This window comes from Lactuca virosa, chromosome 8, assembly GCF_052849685.1.
Source record: "Lactuca virosa cultivar CGN04683 chromosome 8, Lactuca_virosa_CGN04683_v6, whole genome shotgun sequence".
Taxonomy (NCBI): domain Eukaryota; kingdom Viridiplantae; phylum Streptophyta; class Magnoliopsida; order Asterales; family Asteraceae; genus Lactuca; species Lactuca virosa.
In genome coordinates, this window is record NC_136433.1 from 208,992,138 (window position 1) to 209,018,885 (window position 26,748).

Here is a 26,748-nt window from a genome sequence, read left to right on the forward strand (position 1 = left end):
CAGTCCGTACAACTGTTGATTGTGTTCATCAACAGTCACACAGAAAAACAAAAATAAAATAAAATCGTCAAATCTTTTTTTTTTTTAGCCTAAATATGGCTTAGACACACCATTTGGAGAAGATTCATGTTTTTGTTCTTAAAAAGTGATGAGTTGATTATGTGTTCTCAAAAATCTTTTGGTTAATATATATATATATATATATATATATATATATATATATATATATATATATATATATATATGTGTGTGTGTGTGTGTGTGTGTGTGTGTGTGTGTGTGTCATTATATAAATTAGTGTTGGAGGGTGGAATAAACTCAAAGAGAAAGATAGAGAGAATCCATGGCGGAAGGAAGTAACGGAAACATAAACTCAGAGATTTACAAGAAGATTCCCAATATAAAGTTTACAAAGCTTTTCATCAATGGAGATTTTGTTGATTCCGTTTCAGGTTTCTTTTCTATTCCCTACCCAATGTTTTCTTGTTCATAGATAAACTAGATTGAGGACAATTGTTTAAGCTGTTAAATTGTGTTGAAGATAACATAGTAGTCTTGTACTCATGCTTACACTTACGTTTTATATAATTGATATAATCTTTGATCAAACATATTATTATGTGTTTTTTATTAAAGGAACTTAATTATTAAGTATTTAATCTGGACCGCTACACATTATTGTTTCATTTATTTATTTTTTCTTTATTCCTTCCAACTCTTTAAGTTCACATGATAAATATTGTTAAAATTTAATAAATATCATAAAATTAGTTTTTTGATATGTAAGGGTAAAAAAATAGTTATTTAGTTTCATTAGTTAGTCTAAAAAAACAAATTTTGTATGTACAACGTTTTGTTTATAAAGACATAATTATCTAATTTATTAATTTTATTTATACACGACTCAAGTGGAAAAAAGATCCATTAATTAGGTACTCCCACAAATATATTACTTCTATATTTTTCGTCTAATTTTCATCTATTTATATAACAGAAAAGTGAGCTATAACAGTTTAGATCATCTCTTGTTCTATTGTGTAAAATTGATTATTTATGTTTAATAATTGTTGTGAAATGATTTGTAATTTCTTCTTCGAGATAGCTATGTATATATGAAACACAAAACGTTAAAATTTTAATGACCGTGAGTCCGTGACCCAGCCCATATCCAATCCGACCATTAAAGTTTCTAGTTCTTTATTATGTCAATATCAAAAAAAAAAAAAAAAAAAAAAAAGAAAGAAAGAGGAACACTTGCTTTTTCATTCTAAATACGTAAATAGTAACTAAAACCATATTGTTTCGACTTTTTTTTTTTGGAACTTAGACTTGCATTAAAAAAAACATATTGTTGCGAAAACTCTAAAGCACCCAAAACGTCTAAATTTTTCTTTATACAGAAGTAACTTTAATCTGCTCAAATCCAACCAATCCGACCAACAAACTATTTGATGCCAAATAGAAGAAGTGGTCTTGCAATAATGTTCAATCGTCTCATTATGATTGATACACGTTGGGCAAAAAAAATCAATATTAATTCCTTTTTTATTCAAATTGTTTTTCAACTTTCGATGATTGAAACTGATAATATCCGAATACAGCTGTTAATGACAATTAATTAACCGTATAAAAACAAAGAATAAAACCTGCTATAAGGATTAGATTTTATTCGACAAATACACAATCTATGAATCAAAAGGTTTATTTTAATAGAAACTAGATTATTACTCCATCTAGAAGATTATGGTATTGTACCCCATCGGTCCACACCCGTAGAGTCAAACTTTTATGTTAGCTTCAGACACTATATAAAAACAAAAACCAAATATTTTATATTATCAATAAATTAACTTTAAAGACTCATTTAGATACGACTCATGAAATATGGACATGTATACTATTAATCGAAAGGTATGTGGTGAGATTAGATTGTGCCGTATTTCTAAATATATTTTAATTAAGATTTTTTTTTAATATCGAAATGTCTTTATCATTTAATTAAATCTTAATGATTCATATATAACCATACGTAACTCTTACTAATCAAACAAAAACAAAATGAGAGATATCCAAATTAACCAGGCATCCATTGTTAATTGTGGAAACCATTGACCTTTCACTTTTTTCAATCTTCCATCTTGAATTATACAATCAATGAATTATTGGTCTATTTCTTTTCATTCATCTTTTAATTGTCTCTTCATTCTTTAAATATTAATTAAATTTACATTTTGAATATTGAAAACCAACAATTAAACAGGAAAAACATTTGATACGATAAATCCGGGTACAGAAGAAGTGATAGCAAAGATCGCAGAAGGAGATAAAGAAGATGTCGATTTGGCGGTAAAAGCTGCCCGAGAAGCCTTTGATCATGGTTCTTGGCCACGTATGCCCGGATGTGTATGTATTTAATTATTTTTGCTTAATTTAATAAGTAAAAATAGATTATGTTATTAATTTTATATAAAAACTAATAACCATGGTATACGATAGTTCATTGATGTGAAAGGTTGAAATTTTTGTGGGCGTCGTTTTCTTAATTGGTATGGTGGTAAGAATATAGTAATTCATAATAGAAGTCTCATGATTAAACAATTATTATTTTTAATGTGAATATTGTGATTTACCTCTTAACTTTTTACTGTGGATAAGTAGTCGTATATACCTCTTCTCTTACTTTGTAAATGACTACTTATAATTTTGCAATTTTAGTGATTAACCTAATCATATATATGTAGGAGAGGGGTAAAATAATGAACAAATTTGCGGATTTAATAGATGAAAACCTCGAAGAATTAGCAGCATTGGAAACGCTTGATGCGGGCAAAGTTTTTAGTTTTGAAACCGATGTTGACATCCCCGATGTATCAAAAGAACTTCGTTACTTTGCTGGGGCAGCAGATAAAATTCATGGAAGAACTTTGAAATTGTCTCGCCAATTGCAAGGCTACACTTTGCTTGAACCTATTGGAGTTGTTGGCCTTATAATCCCTTGGAACTTCCCTAGTGGCATGTTCATTCTTAAATGTGCACCGGCTTTAGCCGCCGGTTGCACCATGGTCGTCAAGCCAGCCGAACAAGCACCCCTCTCGGCTCTCTACTTGGCCCATTTGGCTAAACTAGTAAGCAAACCACTTAGGTGTTTAGGTTATGTTTGGCGTGTATAAGCTAGTTTATTTTTTGAGTTTATTGCAATTTAGTGTTTTGTGAGATCACAAAACTAACTTAAAGTAACTTATAAACTTATAAGCTAGCTTTTGATAAGTTGAGTTACTGATAAGCTAATTTATAAGCTAAAAACTATCTTTTAAGTTAACGCACCAGATACACCTTTAAATGTGTACCATTTTATGATGACTAGCTTTTTTGTATGTTTATCTAATAGGCGGGGATCCCGAATGGTGTTATCAATGTTGTGACAGGATTTGGGCATACTGCGGGTTCTGCTGTCGCTTCACATATGGATATAAATAGTGTAAATAGTGTTTGTTATTTTATTTTTTTATTTTTGAAGAAGCAATGGTTTAAACATGTAATTTTTGAAAATTAATGACAAATGTCATCGTTATTCAGGTTAGTTTCACTGGCTCAACGGAAGTCGGACGATTAATAATGCACGCTGCAGCTAATAGCAATTTGAAAACGGTTTCTTTAGAACTCGGGGGAAAATCCCCTCTCTTGATTTTTAACGATGCAAATGTTGACGAAGCTGCGGATCTTGCTCTCTTTGGGAGTCTTGCTAACAAGGTATTTTGAAAATTTTGTTTTATTATTTTATGTTAATATCATTAATATTAATTTTGTCTAAAACCATGTTATATTTTGTATATAGGGAGAAATTTGTGTTTGTACTTCACGTGTTTTTGTTCAAGAAGGCATTTATGATGAGCTTGTGATAAAATTGGTTGAAAAGGCAAAAACGTGGGTCGTTGGTGATCCCTTTGATCCTAAGACGCAACAAGGACCCCAAGTATTATATATATTCACTTTCCAATGAAGTTATTAAATTGAAAATCGAAGTGTTATATATAACTTATATAAGTAACCTTTATATTTCTCTTTTTGAAGGTGGATAAGAAACAATATGAGAGAGTACTTTCATACATTGATCATGGAAAGAGAGAAGGTGCTTCGTTGTTAGTTGGTGGTAGGCCTTGTGGTGACAAGGGATATTATATCGAGCCAACAATCTTTGAAAATGTTACGGTATGTATCCATAACTACATTTCAGAATTCTAATGTCCATCGTTAGTAATTTTCTCTCCTTTTTAAACCAGGATGATATGCTTATTGCAAAGGATGAAATCTTTGGTCCAGTTATGGCTCTTATGAAATTCAAGTAAGGCCATGTTTTTCCCATTAATTGTTGTTTTGATAAAGTGGCATGGAAGGAAAGCTTGCATTCTCTTACTTTTTAGTAATTCGTTATTCTTCATTAAGTAACAAAAACACACATATATAGCTTATCAGACTAAGTGGTCTCATTCTCTAGATTATGACACGTTAACAATATTACAGGACAATTGAAGAGGTGATTACAAGAGCAAATGCAACGACATATGGTCTAGCAGCTGGAATCGTTACTAATGACTTGAACATAACTAACCGGGTCTCGAGATCAATTAAGGCAGGTGTCATATGGATAAATTGTTACCATAGTTTTGATTCGGGGTGTCCTGTTGGAGGATACAAAATGAGCGGGTTTGGAAAGGATCATGGTGTGGAAGCCCTAGAGAAGTATCTTCAAACAAAAGCTGTTGTGACTCCCATTTACGATTCACCATGGTTGTAAATCTTTATAACTTTAGTGTCTTGTGTGTTTGCTGAAATCTGGGAGGATTTTGCAAAGTATTTTACATAAAGTGATAGTTGTTCATGTAACATAGTAAATAGATTTTAATTCATAAAGTTGCCATTATGGTAATGATATTTTGTATTATGATATAGAATATAATTTGCCAATATGTGAGCGATTACTGAAATAATTGATGTTAAGACGGTTGTGGTGTATGTATGTGAAATAGAAGTGGTAAGTAGAGGTGAACATTGTAAACGTTTATCATTAGTGTTCATTATTACTATTATTAGTTTTGTGATTATGTGTTTGAGTTTGGCTAGAACTTTCTTTATTCAAGATTTAATTTGTGTATACAAATTATATAGTTATAGACCATGGAGTCGGCCCACTACACAAAGGGGGTGTTTGGCTAAGCTTTTCAAAACAACTTATTAGGTTCCACACCACTATAAGTTAAAAAAGTGTTTACTATTCCGGTGGAGAACCTCTAATAAGTCATTTTTCATAAGTTACCATACACTTACTTATTAACTTATAAGCTAATAAGTTAATAAGTTATAAGCTAATAAGCAATGCCAAACACCCCCTAAATCCGACTAGCAAGCACGGTGTTCTCGGTCCACGTCAGCATATCCACCTATACATTTTGTATAGGATGCTCAAGCAAGTGCATCTTACATACGACCGACACTCAAGTCATAATCAACTCTTATTTTAATTCGAGAAATCATAATATTCTATCGTTGTCGTTAATGGTTATAAAATTACAATATCCAAATTCGAACACACACAGCTACCCCTTCCTTACCCTTAAGTACAGATTTACATCTCAAATGTGTCCTTTACTTGCCTCGGCTAAAAAAAAAAAACTTGTTTCCATTAATCATCTACTTTCCTTTCTACATATATATGTATTCTATCCATTTGAAATGATGACAAGTGTATTCAAATATTATTAATCTTATCCAAATATAACACATGTCATCATTTCACATGGATAGGAATATAAGTAAGAAGAAAATATAGGAGGATATTTAATTTCTGTACTACTAATTAATAACAAAAGTTATATGGAATTTGGCCAATTTGGTTTTTGTGTAAAGGCTTAACTAACGGGGACACATCTTATAAGATACAATAGTGAAGACAATCTTTTTTCCACTCTCCAAAGCTACTTAACATAAAACTTCGCATTTTCTCCTTGGCGTTTCTTAGTAATTATGGCATCATCTTCTGAGTCATCCAGACACAAATATTTTAAAATCCCTTAGCACTAAAAACAAACTAAATTACCATATCTTGATTCAATACCTTTTACAATATCCCCTTCTGGTATTTTATATAGTTGTTTTTGAACCTCACTCATTATGAGTTGCTGGGGATATATATTATGTCTTTTTCTCGATGACCACCAATTTTATTTGGACTTTTCCATTAGCTCACAAATCTTAAGTTTTTCCCACATAACTTTAATATGTCTATCTAAATTCTATTAAAATAAATAACTTTCAATGTGATAATGATACCGAGTATAACAACTTTCCGTTCCATACCTTTGCCAATAAAACGATATGTATTTATGTTTTTCTTGCCCGCATTATTCATCATAAAACATAAAAGTCAAACGCAAGATTTGTGCAATAAATAATATCATTCTTTCATACTCATATGGCACAAATATTTTGGCATCACGATCTTCAAATGGCCACATACCCAACTCGTATATGTTCACATCCTCTCTTATACACATATTTGTGTATTTGGTTGTTTATGCTTCCTAAGCGTCACCCATCCTAAAGTTGTGTTCTTCCAGGACTCCTTAATTGTGGAGTTCTTATGGGAACTATCGACCTCGTGGATTTAAGTACATTGTAAAAAAAAGATATCCATACCCCTTATAATGATTAATGAATACTTAGTTCTCTTTCCCAGCTGTTGTGGGGATCAAGTGCAGGCAAGGATACGTGTCTCGGGCCATATCGAAGGCCTTCTCCATGGCCGGACCCATCAAAAATGTTATACATTAAATGGACTTCCTTTTGCGATACTCTTGCAACACCTTGCACTTTTTCATTAAAGCTTTTCATGGATATCCCAAGCTTTGGAGCCCACGTTCCCATGTTACTACTTTTTAGTTTTTCATGCAATTTCCTAATTACTAGGATATAGTTAATACCATTACTTCCATAAATTCATGCTCCCAATTTTAAGGTAGCACGTTCATTTCCTTTGTTATATAAATTGATGTATCGTTACATTTGAGAATTAGGAATGAAATCAGAAAAGTTGTTTTAGTATTGTCTCTCTTTCTCTCTCTCATATCTAACTTCTATGGAGAATAGTCATCTCTAAGTGGTGTCTATCAATGGTGCTTTCATTGAGATCATCATGCCTCCTCATCAAGATCCGTCCACTAATGTCACACCGCCAAGTATCCGCGAGCAACTCTCCACACTCATCGCTATTTCCACCGCTAATGTCCGCCGTCTTGATGCAATTATCACACAAATGGCCACCGTCAACACCCTCATCGGCATTCAAAATAGAAACATGGGCAAACTCATCCTGCCTCCACCTCCGCTTCCACCACATAATCAACAACGAAGGTCACCACCACCGCGATTCCCAACAACAACACTATCCACAATGCCACTGTCACAGTCACAACGGTCGTTATCGTCACCGCCACCTCCGCCTCCAAAACCATTGCAATTGCCCATGTCAACATAACACCCACTTCCACCGTTACCGCAACCGCCGCCATCGAAAGTAACATCCAAGCAATTCCGACCCGTCACTTTTCAACCGCTCAACCCACAGTTTTCCGCTCCCGTTGTTGTATGCACCCGTATGCAGGACCTTGATGACAAGGTCCATTTGAAGGACGGAGGAATTGATACGTGTCTCAGGCCATATCGAAGGTCGCCTCCATCTCCGGACCCATCAAAAATGCTATAAATTAAATGGACTTCCTTTTGTGATACTCTTGCAACACCTTGCACTTTTTCATTAAAGCTTTTCATGGATATCCCAAGCTTTAGAGCCCACGATCCCATGTTACTGCTTTTTTGTTTTTCATGCAATTTCCTAATTACTAGGATATAGTTAATACCATTGCTTCCATAAATTCATGTTCCCAATTTTTAGGTAGCACGTTCATTTCCTTTGTTATATAAATTGATGTATCGTTCCATTTGATATTTAGGAATGAAATCAGAAAAGTTGTTTTAGTATTGTCTCTCTTTCTCTCTCTGTCTCATATCTAACTTCTATGGAGAATTGCCATCTCTAAGTGGTGTCTATCAGGCAACCACCGTCTTCACGCCTCCTCCCCCATAGGGTTTGACGTCTCGTTTGGATACATAGACTTGCTTCCTAGCTCTCATGCCATTTGTAACATCCTCTATACACGGGTGCGACAATATTAGCCTATTTGGGCATCCCAACACGAAAACATCGTAAGGGGTCACCCATCCTGAAATTTCTCTCGGTCGGGCTTCTTAATTATAGAGTTCTTATAGAATCTATTGTCATTACGGATTTAAAAAATGGTGTGAGAGAGTAGGTATACACACCCTTATAAGGAATGCTTAAGGCTTTAGAGGTATAATTCTTTCTACTCCTTCACTTAGATTTGATATAGGGTTTGGGGTTTTTCCAAATACATAACTGATTATCTTTAAGAGCTTTAAAATGGATCATTAGTTGGGTTTTAATCAGTTGTATATCTAAATATACATTTATATCACCCTTATATGGTTTGATGTAGAGATTGAATGTCAACATGAAGCTCTAAACTCTAATAATGGTGATTTTAAATTTGAGTGATAACATATGAAATTGATACTTGAATTAGAACTAGAATGACTTCTTATAATTATTTTGATCTAGTGAAACCATCAATTGTTGGCATGATCATCTTTTAGTTAGTTTGAGATTTTGAGTTTGCTTGAGAGCTCCTATGGAGTTATGGAGTTTTAGGATCATATAAGGATATGAAATAGCATTTTAATTGTTATAAATTCATATACATTTCATATTCAACCTTACTAATCTTATTTGATTCATGTGTGATGAGGATTTGAGTTTGATATGAAGATTTTAGTTCACTTTGAAGTTCAACTAACGTCTATTGTTTATAAACAAGTTGTTCTAGTTTTAAAAATCATTAAATCATCATATATGAATCTAATATACTGTGTAATGATGTTTTTAAGATTATAATATTTTGAAGAAAGATGTAAAAAGGTTTGGTTTAAAATTTTAAGATAAAGAAATCATAAAAAGGAAAAAGAAAAAAAAAACTAATCAAATTATGCATGTTTTTAAATTTATGAGCATATCACAATCAAATGTAATTCTTTGTGACATTCAAAAATTTGTTTTCAATAAGCATAATAGTTAACCCTCGATATTTAGGGTTAAATATTTATGAGCATATCTCGGTCAAATGAAATTCCTTGGTTTTATAAGTTTTAATATTAAGTGTCATAAGTGTCACACTATTTTATTTGGGGTTAGATGTTTTGACTATGGGTATAAATACTTGTTCTAAAGATTTTGGTCAAGGTTGTTAATCTTATATTTTTTTGTCTTTTTAGATTGTAAAAGTTTTAAAGTAAGATAATGTATTGATTTTTTAATTATTAACATTTAGTAGTGAAAATTCTAATAAAATGTGAGAAATTGTATCTTTGTGTTATCTAATTTACTCAAGGGTATTAAGTAAATTTGAGTAAAGGACAAATGTATTAGGGTTAGCTCTTGAGATCAAGTAGTGATATATATAGGGAGATAAAGCGTAAGTATGAGAACTTGAGGGCCAGATTTGGTTAAATTAAACCAAGTAAGTTTGCGAGAAAAAGTCATGGACACTTTTCATTTTTCATGCATGATTATTTCAATGGAAAACCGAAGGGCCCAGATTGGGAGAGAAAAAGAGAGTCTATAGAGAGAATATAGATCGTCGGTGAGAGAAAGGCATAAAAGCATGATGAGACTAGTATGAATTTCGGTGAGTAGAGATCAGATCAGGATGTTTTTCCGGTGGAAATTGAAAAAGTATTCATATGCGATATTCGAACTCAAGTTGACCGGTGAAACCCTGAGTTGACTGGGATGAGGAATTTCCGAATAAGAAAACAAATATGGGGACAAGGTGAGGATACCCCTCACTTCCCCAAACCCAACCTGGAGAATATGTAGTTTATAAAAATAAAATATATATTAAAAATTTAAGATAATATAAACATTTAAAATATTAAAACAAATAGATATATACTATATAAAATAAGTAAATGATTGTAAAGATTAACTTCACATGTATATTAATATTTTTTTACCTTTGTGATGGAAGCTTATTGTTTGAGAAGTAGACTTGTACATAGGAGGTCTGTATTTCAAACTCTGACACACCTAAAATATTGTTATTGTTTCGCGATTGACATCTCACATATGTGGCTTAGATGGTGTTGTTTACCATTTTTTTAAATACTTTTTTACACAATTTTAAGGCTTTTTTTAACGGTAAAAATTTTGTAACCAATGAGAAACTTGCGAAAGTACAAAAGGTTTCAACAAAAATAACATCATATAAATAGATATACAATAAAAATATTAAAATGAAAATTTGGAGGCAAAATTGTCTAACTGTGAGATGAGAGCACCGAGCACCTGATACTAGCAAGTAGCGAGAATATAAGTCTTGTCGGATACAAAATTGTCTAACTGTGAGATAAAAAGCACTAAAACCACCCTTCTCGATATCATAACAAGCACTAAAAGAATGTCTTGGAGGGTAAAATGGTCATCAACATCATTTTTAAGCTAACTTCAATAGCATCATCCAACACCAAATTAGAGCACCTCCAACGGGAACTTATTTCATAGCTTTTTACTATTCTATTGACCACTCATAACCATTTAATACCATTGGAGTTACTAGCTTTTTGTTTATTTATATTGATCACTCAATATATATTAAGTGGTCAATATACTATGATCATTTATGCATCTAACCCCTTCATATTTAATCATATTTTAGTTTCACCCTTTAATTACTGAAACATCCCAAAAATACGGTCCAAAATTTTTGTTTTAAAATCAATTAAGTAAACCATATTTCATCAATATCATAATAAAATCACAAGTCATGTATTCCGAAAACATCATATCAATATTGTATCAAAACCATATGTCAAAACATTAGAGTGTAAAACATCCCAGACTATAAACTGTGGTGTGTGTCATGCAGTCATCCTGAGCTCTTCCCCTTGCTAGTGGGAGTACCTTAAACCAAAACTGAAAACTGTAAGCACGAAGCTTAGTGAGTCTCCCCAATCTACCACATACCATACACATAACATGCAACTAGGAGATACGGGCCCCGTCCACTCTCATGGAGATTCGGGCCCCGCCCACACTTCGCTGTCTAGGAGATTCGGGCCCCGCCCACACTCCGCTACTAACATGCATACAAGTATCACACGGACAACAAGTATATCTATTCCTATCAAACAGTCACATATCTATACTCAATTAATACTGCGAGATTCGGTCCCCGCCCACATTCGGCTGCTATGAGATTTAGGCCGCGTCCACACTCAGCTACTAACATATCACATATACAAGGCGGCCTTGGTGCCATAGACTCATTCCTACTGAAGGAAACTCACCTCGGAAAGCTGACTGCTGAAATCTCGAGTGAGGAATCTCCGACGGCTGATCCAACGACTCCTCGGCTATTAATATCACAATAACACTTAGTCAAAACCTAACAATTCTCCTTAAGGTAAAATGACCATTTTATTCCCTAATCAAAGTCAACGCTTTGGTCAAAGTCAAAGTCAACATTTAAGTTGACTCAACTCGTCGAGTCAATCCCTTGACTTGCCAAGTTCCTTTGCCACTCTTAGTCCTGAAAACACAAACTAACTCGTCGAGTCCCTTCACAGACTTGTCGAGTTCCACCTTGTATAGAATCGGGACAAACCAACTCAACTCGTCGATTCCCTCTATGGACTCGTCGAGTTCCTCTGTCTGATTGAGCCATCTCAATGGATTAAGCTCCTACCCTTTAGATCCAAACTTCATACTTCATCTACACACTGGGAATACACTTTTAAGGGTAAAGTTTTCAACTTTACCCGCTATTAGTACTTCTTAATGGGTTTAGCTCAAACCCTAACTCTCTAGAACATAGATCTTGGTCCAAAAGCCATAATACTCTAAACCAAAGCACACTATAATGGATCTAGGCATTGGACATCATTGGACACGTAAAGTTCCTAGATTTCCTTCCATGCATGGCCTTTTAGGGCTAAAAAAGGCCATAATAACGTTTTTAAGCTTGCATGGGGCTTCCATGGTCATAAAGTTTGCACCTTTATTCCATGGAACCCCTTATAGATCCCAGATCTGAAATGTAAGTCACTTGGGATGTCCAAATCCCAAAGACCAAGGTTCTTGAACCAAAACCCTCATAAAAATGGAAGTAAGTAGATCTAATGAATGAATGATCAAGTTAGAGACTTGAGTACCAGAAAGTGATGAGGATGGAAGGAAATCCCTGGATCTACTATCTTCTCCTTGAACCTTCTAGCTCCTTCTTCTTCTTCTAGCTTCACGAACACACAAAATCACTCAAGAATGGCTCACACACTCACAAAATGCTCTAGGGTTTCGTGGATTAGGATTTAGGACTTGGAGGCTGGAAATGAGGCCAAAAGGTGGGGATTAAGATGCTTAAATAGGGTGCAAACCCCCGAAATTAGGGTTTCACTCTGGCAGACCTACTTGTCGAGTCGAGGGCTCTCGACTCGTCGAGTAGATAGCTGAAAACCCGCGTCCAAGACTCGATTCTACTCGACGAGTCTGGGGCTTCCAACTCGTCTAGTAGCTCTTTTAAAATGAATAATTTATAAATAAAAGCGTACCAGAAACCAGGCGTTACAATTATATTATAGTTTTAAATATTTTCTATTTCTGTAACTAATTAATAATCTCAATCATAGTTTTTCATTTTTTAAACCTTTATATATTAATCTATAATGATAATATTTATTTAATATATTCCGTATTAAAATATTATGTGTTTAAAAACGACTAACTAAATGAGGAGGTTTTATGAAACACTTTATATAGATGATGATCAATATATTAAATTTATTAAAAAACAACTATTAAAAAAGTCCAACCATTGGAGAGGTCATTTAATTAGAGGTCAAAACTAACATAATAATGAGGTGGCAAAAATATTAAGTCATGGTATAGATCAACCATTGGAGATGCGCTTAGGAATGAAATTTCAAGGAAAATACACAACAAAAGCAATCGCTAAATACTCTCCTATTATTGAACTCTAAAGGTAGGCAACATACATCATATCAGTTAACCCACTGGCAAATGAAAACATCAATTACCAAAGAATCCCCTGAGAAAACAATAAGATCCAACAAACCATTTAGAATAAGTTAACCCAACAAACAATTAATATACCACCAAATGCACCCACTACTGGAAAATATCACTAAAGAACACCAATCCAATGAAAACAAAATGCCAAGCAATCGTAGAAACCTAGAGTTTGAACTACCCTGTTTATAAGAACAAATACTCACACCAAAATGAGTTTTTATAAAGAACCTACCCCAAGCCCCATCCTTAGACCCAATTATATCAAGCCAGAAGTAGAAGGGGGAGCAATACCACTCATGTCAGTTGAGAGTTAGAATTTTTTCTAGAAACTTAATCCACTTAAACAGGTTTAATTAAATTTCATCAGTCGTTTTCCATGGATTAGGTTGCCAATTTTTTAAATAGTTACATTCCTTGCCTTCCAGACGAACCAAATGACAGTGTAAAATAGGGCCAGAATAAAAAAAAATTATTTTTGGGGCTACTATAGAGAGAACTGACGCAACAACTTATCAACCGAAGGTTTTTCAGAAGGGTTGATGTTGATATGGCACCAACCTAAAGCCCAGGTCCAAATCGTTTTTGGGAAGTTGCACTAAAAGAAGCAGTGATTTACATTATATTTTTCCTGATTACAAAATGAACATAGAACATTTTGTGTATTGACGCCAATTTGAAACGATGGTGATATTGAACAGTAGCAAATAGTATGATTTTAAAACTATATGTTATTCCAAAATTTGCATGTATGAACAATTGTGATAAAACAATATTAGAAAATATGACTTTAAATATATGGAGTTTCTATTTATGTTATTCAAAGAAATGTTTGTAGAATTGCAGTTTATAATCTTGAAGAGGTTGGATCATTGGCTTATTGGAGGTAATATGTGCATAGTTTATGAGTTTCTATTTATATTGTTTTTAAATATGGTTGTAAATATATAATAGAGAAAATTTTCCGACTTCCTGTTGAAGATGGGGATGAGACGTATTTTTATTCTCTAGTGGGAAGAAGTTATGGGGTCTCGAGTGTTGTCATCTCTACTTTCCAGTTGACTATTTTAGATTAAACCTTCAAGAAATAATACTATAAAACATTGGAGATTCAAAAGAGTTCCGTTTAATATCCAAACAACTTTCAAAATGAGGTAAATAGTTCTACGAGAGAGTTATTCAGACAAGTAGCTTTATTTTCTCAACAAATACATCATAGACCCTTGCTTCATCTTGCATGACTAAACACCATTGATGTAATTCTTTCCATATCAAAATCCTTCTTCTTGGGTTTATTCAACATGTTGGTGATTTTAGTATCACCAGGCATTTTATGTAATTGGAACTAATATGTGAGCAAATGGGCTTAATATTTGTACTCTATGTTATCTGTTAGGTGAATACGGAGTGCATGTATATATATGATCGAATTATAAGTGTATGAAAGAAAGGTGGGGGTCAAGGGGGTTGCGTCCCCTTGCATGGTCCTAGGAACAGCGCCCCTAGCGGGGCCCAAGTGTGACAACAGTCAATTTTGGTCAAACAAAGTCAACAGGGGTCAACCAGGTCAACTCGAATCGTATTAGAATTTTAGGATAAATGTGATATTCTCTAACGTTTCTAATGTACCATTGACAAGTTATAACACAAAATACCTCTCTGGTTGCCAATTATCGAATATAAACCCTAATTTGGGTTGGTAAAACAAGAATTCGATAATTTAATCACATATTATTTGAGTATAAATAATATTCATAACTCAAAGTAGTGGAATTCATAAATCTTATACTACATGGAAAATTCATAGCAAAGGCTACAAACACAAATTTTTGGTGAATTCGTCACCAAATGCGACAAAGTCTATACCCGGCTGAACACCCAAATTTTTAGCGGCAAGAACTTGGGAGTTCAACCTAACTTTCATGTAACGTATTATTATTTTTAATAATAATGATTTTTATAATAATTTGAACTTTTATAATTCAAATTAAATATTTATACATCCTTTATACCATATTTTTTATACAAACACCACCATTTTTATAAAAGTTTGACTTTTTTTTTTATAAAAATCACTAGTTACAATGATGTTCCCCACCATAAATAAGCAACTTATATGCAATTACACTAACCTTAGGGTAATACACAATTAGTCTAATCCTTGTCCCCCCATACCCCCTACCCACCCCACCACCCTCCTTCCCCCTCCCCCCATAAGTTACACCCCCCCCCCCCCCCGCTCCCACTCTCACTTCACCATCTTCATCTTCTTCATTCTCTTATTTTCACTCAAGAAATCTTCCATTCCTTCAAGGACAATCCTCCACAAGTTGGTTCTTCAATTTTTGGTAAGCTTTTCTCCATAAATCTAGTGATTCTACACATAAAAATTACTAGTTTTGTTACATTTACACACATTTATATGTGTTATTATCCATAGGGTAATTCGACATTCAAGTGTTCTTCAAGTGCCTTCAAGTGTTCTAGCTTGAAAACCTTCAACTCCACCTCTTTATCCACTAAGAAATTCACTCAAGGTGAGTTCATACCCCTTTATTTTTGAGTTTTCCAAGTTTTAGGGGGGTAATACAAGTAAACTTGTATAATAACTCAAGTTGTTATGCATGCTTCTTCTTTAAGCTGTATAAAAGTGTTATATGCATGAAAATATGTTATTACTTAGTTACTTGAACATTTATATGTTGTGTTTGGTTAGAAATACAAAACTATGAAAAATAAGTATAAACATACTATATGTCCTTGAGAAAAAGGTCACAAAAACAAAACTATAAAAACTATGGTTTTTATGAACATAATATGACATTTCTAGCAAAAATGGTTTTAACAAAGATATTACATCATTTTTGTGGGATACAACTCAAAATATGTTATTTTTGACATGTGTTATGAAACTAGTTAAAAATACCAAAGATTTGGTTTTACAAAAAAAAATCTAAAAACCCACCATTTTCATGCAAAAATAGGATTTTTCTAGCAAAAATGGTCATGACTAGGTTATGGTACTATTTTGTGAGATTTGACCTAGAATATGTTATTTTAAACATATAAGGTTAGTTTGACTTAATATCCACAAAAAGGTAAAAAGAAATTTTACAAGGTTGACAACTAAATTTTTACCAGTTAGTGACGTTAAAAATGTCAAAAACTAGAAAAAATGGTTTTATCATACTAAATGTTCTTATACTTGTGTTAGATGTAAAATGATATCATATAATCTTTTTAAAAAACATCTAAACATGTTAACTTTTATATATATATATATATATATATATATATATATATATATATATATATATATATATATATATACATACATGGTTGTAGAACTCGCTACTCGGTACCTACTCGGCTGACTACCGAGTAGCGATTACTCGGGAGTACTCGGGGAGTACTCAGATTCGGTAATTCATATAGAAATATTTTAAGGGAAATTATATATGTCAAAATCATAAGTTAAAACCATAAGTTGAATGAGATATATAACAAAATTAGATACATGTGAATACACAAAAACTAAAAAAACACACAATGGTCCCGCTTCGTGAATAATTATTGAACATTTAAGATATATATGTAGTAATAATCACATATGTGTGTGTTAAATAATAAATCATTAAGTATACTATACATATTAATCACCGAGTTGTCCGAGTTTTACAACAGTGCTCGCTTGAATAAGGGGCCGATCGGGGAGTACTCGGATTTTGTAACTCGCCTCGGTAAGGGGCCGAGTAGCCAGTACTCGGACGAGTACTCGGCCAACTCGGCGAGTTTTACAACACTGTATATATATATATATATATATATATATATATATATATATATATATATATATATATAGATATATATATATATATGAATACTACAAACATTTATAATAAATTATAATATCTATAGTTTATGGGTCATAACACTATTTTATCATTTTGGAACAAAACAAATAATTATTTAAAGGTATAATTATTTTACACTATGTAATCACTATGGAAATGTAATATTTCCACTTACAAAAGGGTTTTCATTACACTATACGTAAACTTGTTAATACAATTTTGTGAGACATAGTCTTCACCGTACCTACCAGAGTACACGCTAAAGTCCTGAATTATAATCAGAATCTCGGTAAGAGAGTGTGACACTTGTGTATAGATCTATACGGGACTGAAAATCTTACACCTAAGTTGTTAGCTATAGCTAGACCGGCAGGTCTGGGGTGACAATTGTCTAACATTCTGACACTTGAAGAACGTCGCAGCAGGCCAACTAAGGTTTTAGCATGGTTGTAATAACTCACATGGGGCATTAACAATACATTTGGTTTATGGGGCTAACATACGTTCAAATGGTTTTATATAAGAATAAAACTACATAATATTATTTTCAAGTACAACAATACTTATACATTTTGGTCTTAGGGTTTTTAAGACTACAACTCATTTTTAAGAAAATATTGGATTTTCTGGAAACGTACACTATCATTTTACAAGGAAAAGTTACAGATTTTTCTCATACAAAACTCTTATGAACTCACCAACTTAATTGTTGACACTTTTCAAAACTACTTGTATTCTCAAGGAATCGTTAAGCAAGGTAATCACAAGGTTGTGGGGATGGACGTTATAGCGTCATACTATTCATTTTTATCGTAATGTAATTGGAATTGAAACAAACAACATTTAGATATAATGTAATTTTCCCAATTATAATTATGTTGGTTGTGTTGCTTTGATCACTATTATTCATTATGTTATGATAATGTTCATGAAGTCATCCACCCTTAGATGTTTCCGCTGTCACACCCCCAAACCGGGACGGCGGAAACGTGCAAGGGCGGTTGACGTCATTGTACAGTATCATAACAATTGAATATGAATGAAACATAGCAACCAAACATCACACATTGGAAATACACACTTACATAGTTTACATATTGAATTTGTTCATCAGTTACACAAAAGTAAGTAAAGTAAAATTTCTTGAAGTCGCGCCACTTGATCTCATAGTCGAGCTTATTACCTGCTACTGGATCCCTGAGAATACAAGTCGTTTTGAAAAAGCGTCAACTAAAAAGTTGGTGAGTTCATAATCATTTTTTGTATAAAATGGTTTTGTACTTGTTTAGAGTAGTTATCATAGTATTTTCAGAAAATCCGATATTTTCTATAAAATAATTTGTAAGTCGCGTTCTAAAACTGTGAATATATGCATGCCTGTCCTAGATTATATTTTGTTTGCAAAAGTGAAGCGAATATTCCCATAAAATCCGATATTTTCTAAAAAGAAATGGTTTGAAATATTTGTGTCCGATCTTGTATTAATGCATGTGTGTTATCGTTTACTAGAATGCAAAAAGAGAATGAAGAGAATGTAAAGAGAATGTAAGGATAATGTAAAGAGAATGTAAGGAGAATGTAAAGAGAATGTAAAGAGAATGCAAAGAGAATGTAAAGAGAATGCCCGCCAGACAACCCAATGTTATCTGTGAAAGAGAATGCTGGTAAAACAACCCTCGAGGTTGAGTACCGACGCGAGTAAGTTACCCAGTAATCCAAAGATAAAAGAGAATAATTTCCCTATAAATTTTATAACATTAATTCCTCTAAGTGAGCCGTTACAACCATACTAGATAATGACAATTTCGCCTGTCATGGCGTTGTTGGATGCCGACGGAATAGAATAAGGTTTTTGTCACCCTATACTGGCCTAGTCTAACTGTAGCGAACAGCTCAGGTGTGGGGTGTCATCCCCGTATAGATCTATACACAAATCCCCGCTCTCCCTCCAAGAGACTCTGGTTATAACTACAGGCTACGATCGTACACTCAATAGGTGTCAACCGACACGTCTCACTAGATCCTTAATCGAAATTTACGCGAAAAGAAAACATATAAAGCACACTCCAGGCCCAATGAACATGTAAGTGAACAACTAAGGCCCACTAAGCATGTAAATCATTTCAAGGCTCAAAAGGAATGAGATTATATATATCTCGGGCCCAATATACATGTAAAAGGACAACTAAGGCCCACTAAACACGTAAAACGACACTAAGGCCCACTAAACATGCAAAATGACACCTAGGCCCACTAAGCATGTAAAAGGACACTAAGGCCCACTAAACGTGTAAAAGGACACTAAGTCCCACTAAACATGCAAAAGGACACTAAGGCCCACTAAGCATGTAAAAGGACACTAAAGTCCACTAAACTTGTATATATATATATATATATATATATATATATATATATATATTAAGTACATATAAGTTAACATGTCTAGATGTTTTAAAATTATATATAAGTTATACAAACTTGCATTTAACACATGTATAAGAGCTTTTAGCATGATAAAAATAATTTCTTGTTTTTGACCTTTCTGTCCCTGTTTTTATAAAAATTATAGAAAAATCATCGTAAGTTGAAATTTGGATCCGTAAACTCTGCAAGTTTGAAAAATGAGTCTACTTTGTTCATATTTTTTATTATAATTTTTAATGGCCTCAAATCAGTGTGAAAATGTTCATCTTCACAGACTGGTCCGAAATCATTCCGGAAATGATAGGCAGTTTTGTAAAAATCTCCAAAAATTGTAGAAACATCGTATGAATGCGTGAGAGTAGTCATTTTAAAGGTATAAACCTGAACTTTTTGCATGTAAAACAGTTTTATAAAATATTATACTTAAGGTGGTCAAAACAGTCCGTAATTAGACCAAATCGTTTCTGTTAAAAGCTGATTTTTGAGTTTAGGTTATACATGTTTGAACACAACACTTATTTTTGCTATTTTGAGTGTATAATCCCAGATCTACAAGTTTATATGTAATATATATGACAACACACACTTTTCTCATGGTTTTTATGAAGATCTAAGTGATAAACTTCATGTTCAAGTAAAGATCTAAAAGTTAAACACATTACACAATGGTACATGCAAATATCCAACGGTTAAACGAGAGTTGACTTGTATCCTCCCCCCGAAAACATGAAAAATACGAAAGATATGGGGGGTATGAAGCTCACCTTGGTGTTAGATCGGTTTTTGAAGAGGAAGGATGGAGTGAGTTTTCGACCTTAGCTAGCTCCTTTGAAGAGATTTATGGAGTTTTGGTGTGTAGGATCACAAACCCGAAAATAAAGTGGTTTTAAGGAAAGATCTTAGCATAAGATGGAGTTAAACAACTTAAGTGTGAAGTAAACTTACCAAGCTTATGATCTTTGAAGAAGAACTTCCTTGAAGAACACACACTTCGAATTTTTGGGAGAGAATAGGGATGAGAGATTCTTCAGAGTAAGGTGAGTTTGAGAGGAAAAATGAAATGGAGAAGTGTGTGTGTGTGTGTGTGTGTTCTTGGTCGTGAATAAGAGAGAGGAGAGGAAGAAGAGTTGACTTTGTTGATGTGAAGTTTGCATGGAAGTATGTTGGTCCATAACCTTGCATGGATACATGAAAGGTAATGTATGGATGTTTGTTGGGTATAAGTGAGGTGTAATATTTTAAATCCATTAAATTTTTCTCTTTTTTTATAAAGGCCCATCGGCCCATAAGGATTCTAGGCCCACTATAAATCTATGAAGGATTCTTGGTACATTTTAGAGGTTTTTCGGCCCAACAAGGCCAAAAGGAGAAGTTATCGGCCCAATAGGTCCCAATAAGGAAGTCTTGGTCCAATAAGGGTTTTGGGTCGAGAATTCTTGGGCTAAGGCCCAAAATTATTGAGTTTGGCTTATTGGATCGAGTTTTGGGTTTATACAAAGTGGTTTCGACTTGAATCACAATGTAGGAACGTATGAATTTGAATGGCATCGAAGTTTTGAATTTCGCTAGATGAGATTTTGTAAGGTTACTCAAGGAGATTACATTGTACGGGAATTCACATATATATATATATATATATATATATATATATATATATATATATATATATATATATATATATATATATATATGTCACACCCCAAAACCAAGAACGACGGAAACGTTCTGGGGCGGACGACGTCATGTACAATATCATAACAATGCAAAGTAGTAAACAAGCAACAACATCATCCATTGCATTAATAGTATAGTTTAATACATGTGTGTTCTTTCGTAGTAATATGACACCAAAACAAGTAATCAAAATAAAAGACGAGTCTTGAACGTGCTTCTTCTTCTCAAAACTTGGCATCGGTACCTGTCTACTGACGACCCGAGAAGACAAGTTATTTTGAAAGTGTAGATCAACATTTAAGCTGGTGAGTTCATAAGTATTTACTGTCAATGTTTGTATAAGTTTGAATGTAAATGTTTGTAAAAGTTTGAATGAAAATGTTTGTAAATATTCAATGTAAATGTTTGTATATGTTTAAAAACCCCTAGAAAATCCCATATTTCCTACTAGTATAAAAAGTAGTCTTCTGCCAAGACCCGACTGTTTTGAATGTTTGTTTCTCTATAAAAGTGGATGTTTTTCCCTAGTTTATAACTATCTTAACTCGAAAATAGCTTGCATTGACTTTCAAGTAGAACTGTCACTATATGAAACTAATGGGAAAAGTAAGTACTCAGGGGTCTTCAGAATTAACGACCTGCAGTACTAATTACCTGAAAACATATTTGTTTTATTAAGGTCATAATGTGATAAGTAGTTCCCATACTAAACGTTCTCCCTACAAGAGATTTTGGGAAAGAAGTGTGACTTCTGCAACGAATTGCTAGGCCGTAATATCCACATTAAAGTTATATGATCATGTATACCCAATTTATTATCACCTTTTGTTTAGAACAATGCGTTAGTGATCATTGGTATAGTTAGATCCTGTAGTTGTTCCATGCTATAGCATCTTAGTATGTTCTTTCTGTTATAGTATCTTAGTATGTACTTGTATATGATAGTATTCTTTGTGTGTACTTGTATATGATAGTATTCTCTGTGTGTACTTGTATATGATAGTATTCTCTGTCTAATATTTGTTTATGATAGTATTCTCTTAAACTATACCTATAATAGCTTACTAGTAATTTTTGTTATAGTATTCTTCTTTGTAGTATTCGAATGATTGACTGGTACTTTTATATCTACATATGTATACATAATATATAACTAATGTTTAGACGACCTTCGGACAACTAACCGATTACTCTAAGTACACATTCAGACAAGAAAAAGGAAATAAATTGGGTTAGCAGTTCTAAGTCCTTTAAACATTACTTACATAACTATACATATATAGGCATGCATTTGACGATATATAAGTTAAAAAGGAAGTTTTGTAAAACCTTTTGAAGAGTTTAATAATAAATATTGATGACTTGATGTCAATTTATAAAATGATTTAAAAGTAGTTTGTTTGATAACATAGTTTGAAGTATATGAAATCCTATTGTTTGAAACACAGTTTGAAGTATATGAAATCCTATTGTTTGAAACACAGTTATAAATCACATATGATTAATTTAATAACAAAAAGTATAGCAAAAGATTTATGTTTTTCACACGAGGATAATTGTGTGTTTACTTGTATTCCCCCCCTTAAAAGTGTATAAAAGCATTTACAAAGTATTTGAAAACATAGTTGTAGGGGTATGAACTCACTTGATAGATTGAAGAAGGTGAAACGAAAACCGAACAGAACTTCGACTTGAGAAAGTTGATTTCTCGGAATTCTCGGGAATCTCGGAAGTGTAAGACCTTCTTTCGGAACTTGGATGTGAAGACCGGGGCTTCGGGATGGCCTCGGGGATTTAAACGCAGAGCTTCGGCACGAGAAAGAGAAGAAATGAGCAACGAAACCCGGAACCCTTTGAGCTTTATTTATAGCCCAATTTTTGGGTCCCACGTCGTGGAGTCGATCCTATCCCCTTCCATGGACGAGACGTCTGCTGCCAAGCCTGAAAACCCATCAGTCATGGTCCCACGTCGTGACCATTTGTGCCACGTCGTGGCCAGCCTGACAGCCTCGGATTTTGTGTCTCGAACTTGTAAAATCCGTAACTTCAGCGTACGAGCTTCATTTTCCACGTTCTATATATGCACGTGTAGGTGAGAATACGCTCTACAACTCTCGTTTAGATTTCGTCGGCTAATTTTGAATTTATTTTTAATTAAATATTTTTAACAGGCCGGGACACGAAAACTCCGTCATAAATCCATAACTTCTTCGTCCGACGTCCGTTTTCGTCAGACTTTTTACCGTTGCACTACAATTGTTGAGATCTTCGATTCTCATTTAGATTGTTTTGGCCAAAAGTCGCTCGATCTCTATTTCGAGTTTTTAGCTGTCTACTGCTATATCCGAAACTTAGAAAAATCATCACTTCCTCATACGAAATCAGATTTTGATGTTCTTTTTATGTACGCTTATGGTTTAGTGATATCTACTACTTTCATTTAGATACCTAAGGCTAAAAGGTATTTTATTGAAATTTCGTGTTTTACGCTTAACAGTATTTTACCGGTTTTGACGCGGATCTTTGATTGGTCATAACTTCTTCGTTATATCTCGGATTTGAGTGTTCTTTATATTTCTGAAAACCTTGACACGATATCTATCATTTTATGCAATCCAATAGAGACTTTTGAACATTTTATTTTTGACGCTAATTTCATTATATCAAAAGAGATTACAATTCTTGACTTTTTAGGTCATTACATTGATTCGAAATATCGTGTTGTCACAATATATATATATATATATATATATATATATATATATATATATATATATATATATATATATATATATATATATATATATATGAATACTACAAACATTTATAATAAACTATAATATGTATAGTTTATGGGTCATAACACTATTTTATCATTTAGGAACAAAACAAATAATTATTTAAAGGTATAATTATTTTACAGTATGTAATCACTATGGAAAGGTTATATTTCCACTTACAAAAGGGTTTTCATTACACTATACGTAAACCTGTTAATACAATTTTGTGACACATAGTCTTCACCGTACCTACCAGAGTACACGCTAAAGTCCTGAATTATAATCAGAATCTCGGTAAGAGAGTGTGACACTTGTGTATAGATCTATACGGTACTGACAATCCCACACCTAAGTTGTTAGCTATAACTAGACCGGCAGGTCTGGGGTGACAATTGTCTAACATTCTGACACTTGAAGAACGTCGCAGCAGGCCAACCAAGGTTTTAGCATGGTTGTAATAACACACATGGGGCATTAACAATACATTTGGTTTACGGGGCCAACATACGTTCAAATGGTTTTATATAAGAATAAAACTACATGATATTATTTTCAAGTACAACAATACTTATACATTTGGGTCTTAGGGTTTTTAAGACTACAACTCATTTTTAAGAAAATATTGGATTTTCTGGAAACGTACACTATCATTTTACAAGGAAAAGTTACATATTTTTCTCATACAAAACTCTTATAAACTCACCAACTTAATTGTTGACACTTTTCAAAAGTACTTGTATTCTCAGGGAATCGTTAAGCAAGTTAATCACAAGGTTGTGAGGATGGACGTTATAGCGTCACACTATTCATTTTTATCGTAATGTAATTGGAATTGAAACAAACAACATTTGGATATAATGTAATTTTCCCAATTATAATTATGTTGGTTATGTTGCTTTGATCACTATTATTCATTATGTTGTGATATTGTTCATTAAGTCATCCACCATTAGACGTTTCCGCCATTTTGGTTTGGGGTGTGACACCAAGGGGCAGAGCCCATGGCGGTGGTCCCACTGATTCGCGGGGTTTGAGGCAGCGCCCTAAAAGTTCTTCGAAAATTGGGATTCGTTACATTGTGGAAAATCCAAATTGTAGTGGGCAATTATGGTAAATTTGATATATCTTATCAATTTTGGTAACCATTGATTATGCCATTAAATTCGTGATTCTCCTAACTAATTTAGAAGACGTAAACCCTAATATGTCTAATATATAAATACAGCTCCTTAATTAAGCTGAGATATACACTTCTTAGCTCGTCTTCTTCTACACGAACTTAGAACCTTCTGGCGATTTGGCTTATGTTTCTATGCCTAGATACACCAGTGTCCTTTTGGATTATCAAAGACTGGATTTCCTGTAACCCAGGCATAGGGTGGAAATATGAATTCGGAAAGTGAACTTACAAGATCCAAAAGAAATTTGGTTCTCCACCATCACCCTACTCAAATCTCCTCCAACAATCGAACTGATATCGTCATCTAGTGGAGATGGCAGAATCAATCCACGAGTTGACAACAAAGTTCACGAAACTGGAAAAGTTTGAAGACAGTGATTTCAGGCACTGGCAGAGAAATATGTTGTTCATGATAACCACGTTGAAGGTTGCGTATGCGCTGAGTACTCCAATACTAGAAATGGTGGAGAATGAGACATTAGAAGAAACCAGAAGCAGGAGCAAGTGGGACAACGATGACTACATCTGCAGAGGACACATGTTGAATGGTATGGTTGATTATTTATTTGATATTCATTCTAAGGCTAATAGTGCAAAGGAGTTGTGGGACACTCTTGAATCAAAATACATGGTTGAGGATGCTTCTAGCAAGAAGTTTCTGGTTAGTGATTTTAATAACTATAAAATGGTTTATTCAAGATCTATCATGGAACAATACAACGAACTGCTTCGCATATTGGGTCAATTCAAACTACACAACATGAATATGGATGAAACCATTGTTGTGTCGAGTGTAATTGACAAACTTCCACCATCATGGAAAGACTTCAAACATAATCTAAAACATCAAAGAAATCTGAACAACAAAGGACATGGCAGGAAAGTGACAAAAATAAAGGAAAAGTTGAATCTAGACAGCCCTTGGTTCATATGGCTGAAAACAAACAAAGAAATCCGAACAACAAAGGACATGGAAAACGCAAACAGGAACATGTCCAAATAACCCAAACAAAGAAAAAAAGGAACTGATTTGTTGGAGGTGTTTAAGGGTGGGACATTGCAAGTGTGATTGTCGTGTGAATCTGGGCAATAATGGTACTGGAAATAGTGGAGCCAATGGGAGTGGAAATGGGTCCAAGGACCAAGTGAATGGAGGTCAGTTTTTGACTAACTTTGATAACTCTAATCAGAATTATGTTTATCATGTTTCCTTTATTCCTGAATCATTCTATGTACAGGATGATGATGTTGCTTGGTGGATCGACTCAGGTACAACAAACCATGTATGCAAGGATAAACGGATGTTTGAACATTAACACCGCTTGAATATGGATTTGTGTTTCACGTGGGAGATGATTATTTTAAATCTATTTGTGGTATCGGTGTTGTTAATCTTGAATTTACTTCTAGAAAGATTGTTAAATTTTTTGATGTTTTGTTTGTTCCTGAGATTCAAAAGAATATGGTTAGTGGTAGTTGTTTGAATTCTGATGGTTATAAACAAGTTTATGAATCGGATAGGTATATCCTATCTCGAGGTGGATTATTTGTTCATTTTGGATATTTGAATAATAGAATGTTATTGATAAATTGTCATCTATTCAAATTTTTGCTTTTGTGTCA

The 26,748-nt window shown here is 33.5% G+C and overlaps 2 protein-coding genes across 4 annotated transcripts; both read left to right on the forward strand.

The window, feature by feature from the left end:
* Positions 1–286: 286 nt before the first annotated feature.
* On the forward strand, positions 287–5,102 carry LOC145132386 (aldehyde dehydrogenase family 2 member C4-like). Of its 3 annotated transcripts, none has more exons than XM_079067141.1 (9): positions 287–452; positions 2,261–2,403; positions 2,742–3,125; positions 3,389–3,478; positions 3,577–3,750; positions 3,836–3,973; positions 4,072–4,209; positions 4,281–4,342; positions 4,522–5,102. In XM_079067141.1, exons 1-9 carry the CDS (start codon positions 344–346, stop codon positions 4,793–4,795), a joined length of 1,512 nt encoding a protein of 503 aa, XP_078923267.1. In that variant the 5' UTR covers positions 287–343; the 3' UTR covers positions 4,796–5,102. The 3 variants fall into 3 exon arrangements, with proteins under 3 accessions (XP_078923267.1, XP_078923269.1, XP_078923268.1); XM_079067142.1 differs by lacking the exon at positions 287–452 and adding an exon at positions 2,054–2,165; XM_079067143.1 differs by lacking the exon at positions 2,742–3,125 and having other exon boundaries at positions 288–452.
* Positions 5,103–25,438: 20,336 nt separating this feature from the next.
* LOC145131219 (uncharacterized) lies at positions 25,439–26,128 on the forward strand. The gene has a single exon (XM_079065944.1). It carries the CDS (start codon positions 25,439–25,441, stop codon positions 26,126–26,128), a length of 690 nt encoding a protein of 229 aa, XP_078922070.1.
* The last annotated feature ends 620 nt before the right edge of the window (positions 26,129–26,748 follow it).

Excerpts from the sequence above, each read along its gene's own strand:
- LOC145132386 (XM_079067141.1), top strand. The coding sequence starts at position 344 with ATGGCGGAAGGAAGTAACGGAAACATAAACTCAGAGATTTACAAGAAG. Across the intron at positions 3,126-3,388 it reads TGGCCCATTTGGCTAAACTA|GCGGGGATCCCGAATGGTGT; the intron begins GTAAGCAAACCA and ends TTTATCTAATAG. Across the intron at positions 4,343-4,521 it reads ATGGCTCTTATGAAATTCAA|GACAATTGAAGAGGTGATTA; the intron begins GTAAGGCCATGT and ends ACAATATTACAG.
- LOC145131219 (XM_079065944.1), top strand. The coding sequence starts at position 25,439 with ATGGCAGAATCAATCCACGAGTTGACAACAAAGTTCACGAAACTGGAA.